Source organism: Neofelis nebulosa, chromosome 10, assembly GCF_028018385.1.
Source record: "Neofelis nebulosa isolate mNeoNeb1 chromosome 10, mNeoNeb1.pri, whole genome shotgun sequence".
NCBI lineage: Eukaryota > Metazoa > Chordata > Mammalia > Carnivora > Felidae > Neofelis > Neofelis nebulosa.
Window position 1 is genome coordinate 21,014,032 of NC_080791.1, and position 4,201 is coordinate 21,018,232.

The 4,201-nt window shown below is 42.1% G+C and overlaps 1 protein-coding gene across 1 annotated transcript; it reads left to right on the forward strand.

The window, feature by feature from the left end:
* Positions 1-1,396: 1,396 nt before the first annotated feature.
* Positions 1,397-2,319, forward strand: LOC131488506 (olfactory receptor 10D3-like). The gene is given in 2 exon segments (XM_058690387.1): positions 1,397-1,901; positions 1,904-2,319. Coding segments are annotated over 2 exon segments (921 nt in total).
* Positions 2,320-4,201: the final 1,882 nt, after the last annotated feature.

Below are 4,201 nucleotides of genomic sequence, written 5' to 3' on the forward strand. Positions count from 1 at the left end.
GAACTCATGAACCGTGAGATCATGACCTGAGCTGAAGTCGGACACTCAACCGACTGAGCCACCCAGATGCCCCTAAGATTGTGCTTCTTTACAAGGTTGTATGGGGACTAATATCTGATGGTTTCATGTAAGTCCTTAGACAAGACAAAATAACTGAATGTTATCCAATTTTACCAATCATTGAGTGAGTCAGTTCACTGCTTCATTCATCAAGCGTTTATTAAGAACCTACTCTGTGCTAGGCATGGTTTTCTGCACTGAGGATACAGCAGTGCACATCAAGAAGTGTTTACTCCCCAGACTTTGTATCTTAGTGCCTAGGTGTTGGTGTTGGTGTTGCAAGACGGGGAGACAGGCTGGCTTTCCATTGCTTTCTAAGGAGGAGCAGGAACATTTTTTCAGAGCCTGGTGACATCCACAGGAAAACTGTGAATAACCCTGGGACAAAATTTGACAAGACCAGTGATCTCACAGTCCACCACAGATGCATCTGGTGGAAAGACTGATGGTGTCAGGAGAAAAAACACATTTAGATCCCGAGTTCTGTCATTTCTAACAACCTCAATTTAGAAGAGGTGTTTATGGTCAGATGTTTTCTTTTCTATAGATTCATGTCAAAAACTTAAAGTGAGGGTTCAATGAACTGAGATCATGGTGTGTCAGCATTTCCAGCTGTAAAGCCGTGATTGTTCCACCCTACGGCTCTCAAAAAAAAAAAAAAAAGAGAGAGAGAGAGGGAGAGAAAATATAATGTTGCCTATAGTAGTGACAATAAATACAGCGAGTCTCAAGTTGTAGTTCATATCGCGAGATACGAAATGCCCCTGGTTGATTCTGAGGGTTCTTACATCTCTGAGGGAGCACACGTCTGTGTGGGCCCTGTCCTTCCCTTTGAAAATCTTTGCTCTAAGATGCTTTTTTAATTAATCTTTATTCATTTTTGAGAGAGAGAGAGAGAGAGAGAGCAAGTGGGAGAGGGGCAGAGAGAGAGGAACACACAGAATCTGAGCAGGTTCCAGGTTCCACACTGCCTATACAGAGCCCGACATGGAGCTTGAACCCACAAACTGTGAAATCATGACCTGAGCCACGTTTGGATGCTTAACCAACTGAGCCATCCAGGCACTCCTAAGATGCTTGTGTTTTAAATATTGTTTTAATAAGGGATCTTTACATTTAGAATCAGCATAATAAAAATTTTTGGTACAGAAACTATTAAGTTTTCTATGGGAACTATATTCTAGTTAAAATGCCTTGTAGTATGGACCATAAGCAATTTTCCCTTAATTTGGAACCAAAATGCCATCATTTCAATTACTTATTTCATTTCCCCAGTATGTTTGCTGACATCATGTCCTCTGTTTCCTTTTCAAAGACTCCCCTAGAACCGGCTTTCATGGAGAAGAATTGCTCGGTGGTGACCGAATTCATCCTGTTGGGAATTCCACACACAGAGGGGTTGGAGACTATAGTTTTTGTCTTGTTCTTGCCCTCCTATGCCTGCACCCTGCTGGGAAATGTGTCTATCCTCGTGGCTGTTCTTTCTTCCACTCGCCTTCATGCGCCCATGTATTTTTTCCTGGGGAACTTGTCTGTTTTTGCCATGAGTTTCTCTTCTGTGACCTGTCCTAAAATGCCACCGTACCTTACTGGCCCCCTCATTTTGTATAAGAACTGTGTCTCCCGGGTCTCCTTCTTCCATTTCCTTGGCAGCATTGAATGCTTCTTGTATACTGTGATGGCCTATGGCCACTTTGCTGCTGTCTGTTACCCTCTGTGGTCCGCAGCCATCATGAACCGTAGACCCTGTGGGGCCCTGGCTGTGGGCACATGGGTGTTGGGGTATATCCATTCCAGCATTTTGACTTTGCTCGCCTTCACCTTGCCATGCTGCGGTCCCAATAAGTGGACCACTTCTTCTGTGATATTCCAGCACTCCTGCCATTGGCCTGTGCTGATACATCCTTAGCCCAGAGGGTGAGTTTCACTAATGTTGGCTTGGTATCTCTCCTCTGCTTTTTTCCAATCCTTCTATCCCATGTCACCATCTCCACCTTGCATATTCGCTCAACCGAGGGCCGCCGCCGGGCCTTCTCCACTTGCAGTGCCCACCTCATTGCCATCCTTTGTGCCTGTGGGCCCATCATCACTGTCTACCTGCAGCCCACACCCAACCCCATGCTGGGAACTGAGGTTCAAATTCTGATGAATCTCGTAGGACCAATGCTGAACCTTTTAATCTATGCCTTGAGGAATAAGGAGGTTAAAACAGCCCTGAAAGCAATGTTGCACAGGACAAACCACGTTTCTGAGAGATAGTAAGAGTGGATGGATGGGTTGACGACATGGAATTCTTCCTGGCCCGACATGCGAAATACTTTTCTGGAATCCTCACATGGATTGCTGAAATTTCAGCACATGCTGAATGGCATGGCTCACTCTATCACAATACTTCATTGCTTTGTCTATTTGATTTTCTTGTATTACCTAAGTCCCGTCTCCCTGGTCTGCGTTGCTGTGGTTTTGCCTTTTTTCAGTGGAGAACCTTCTGCCACTACAAGGAAGACAGTTGGTCTTTGCCACTGCAGCATTTTGTCTACCTTTTCCAGGTCATGTCCCTCTAAACTATGTGTCAGATGAAGCTTATGAGGAAAGACAATAAATAGAAGAACGGGATTTTAAGTGACTGATTGAGGGAGCATAATGGGATCTTGCCTCCTTCAACGTTAACAGACTAAATGTTTTCTCTTTCTTTCTCAACTGTATAAAAGCGGAATCACTTAGAATTTATCAACAAAGGTGTTTTCCTCTCCATCCCATGATTGTCCTCATTCCCATTTTCTCCACTCCTAGGTACTTAGGCAAATGTGATTAGCTCCCACCTACGCAAGGAAAGTGAAAGCTTTGCGACTAGTGTCCCAGAGTAGACGTTTCCATTTCACGACCTCATAGCTCATAGTGTGATTAAAAGTGTGATAAAACAGTGGGTTTATAAGGCAAGTTATTAGACTGAACCAGTGGTTTTCCAAGGAAGACTCAAAGAGCCCCAGGTCTCCAGCGAAATTATTTTAAGTCTTCCAAGTTAAGTAAAGTGAGGACTTCCCTTTTACGTACTTTATCTATTAGATATCTGGGCAAAATTCCATTGGAAAAAGTCTGACAGCCTTTGGAGTATGTGAGCTGCATGGTACCTTCTGAAGCTAAAAACCGTGATGTGGATTCTCTTCAACATTCCCTTGGACTTACTACACTTGTTAAAATTCCAAGGTTCATTCCGTAGTCTGCCAAACAATTCTGCTTTTTCAATAAAAACAATTATAAATGAAATATTTATTATTATACTTGGTCTTATGTGATATCTTCCTTATTTGATATACATCAAAGATACCTGCTTTGGTTCACAGATGGCTGCACGGAAGCATGGTGATTATATCTGAAGTGCTATAGATGGCAAAGGTGGATTTTGCTGGATCTGTCATATTAACTGCCTAAAGTACACATAATTTCACCTCGACCCTTTGCACCTCTGACTTAAACACTATACTCGAAAATGTCTTGATTCATTGGTATATTACACAAGTTCACCTCCACAATCCCCTCCCAAGAAACTCTAGACATGACTCCTAATAGCAATGTTTCCTTCCAGAATTTTCTGAATCCTTGGAAATACCAAGTATATAATTGCTTTAAATAGCCTCTTTACCGATTGTTCCTCCAGTTTCCGTCTTTGGGTCAATAGTATGAAGATTATTATTTATATAGCCCTTACTACTTGTCAGATACTATGCTAAATGCTATACAAAATGATCCCATTTAATACTCAAAACAATCTTGTGCTTTTTGTGTTATCATTCCCATTTTATTGATGAATTCCTAAGGCTTAGAAGAAAAAAACATGTTTCTCATTCAAGATTTCACAACTGGAACATGATGGGGCCAGGTTATGAGGCTGAGGCTTTTGTTGTTAAATATTAAGAAACTGCTTTTCAGATGCTTAGGAATCTTCCAGTTAAGAACAGATAGGTACTAAGTAAGAGCACTTACTTTTATTAATGCCAACCCATGAAAATAAAATATCCTGGTAAAGGACATTTTTTTTTCTCACCCTTAATGAAAGAAATAGTAACCAGGGCCCTAAGTGCTGTGTTTAGCACACCAACATACACGGCAGAGGGCTCTGGTCCCATAGTGAGATATGATG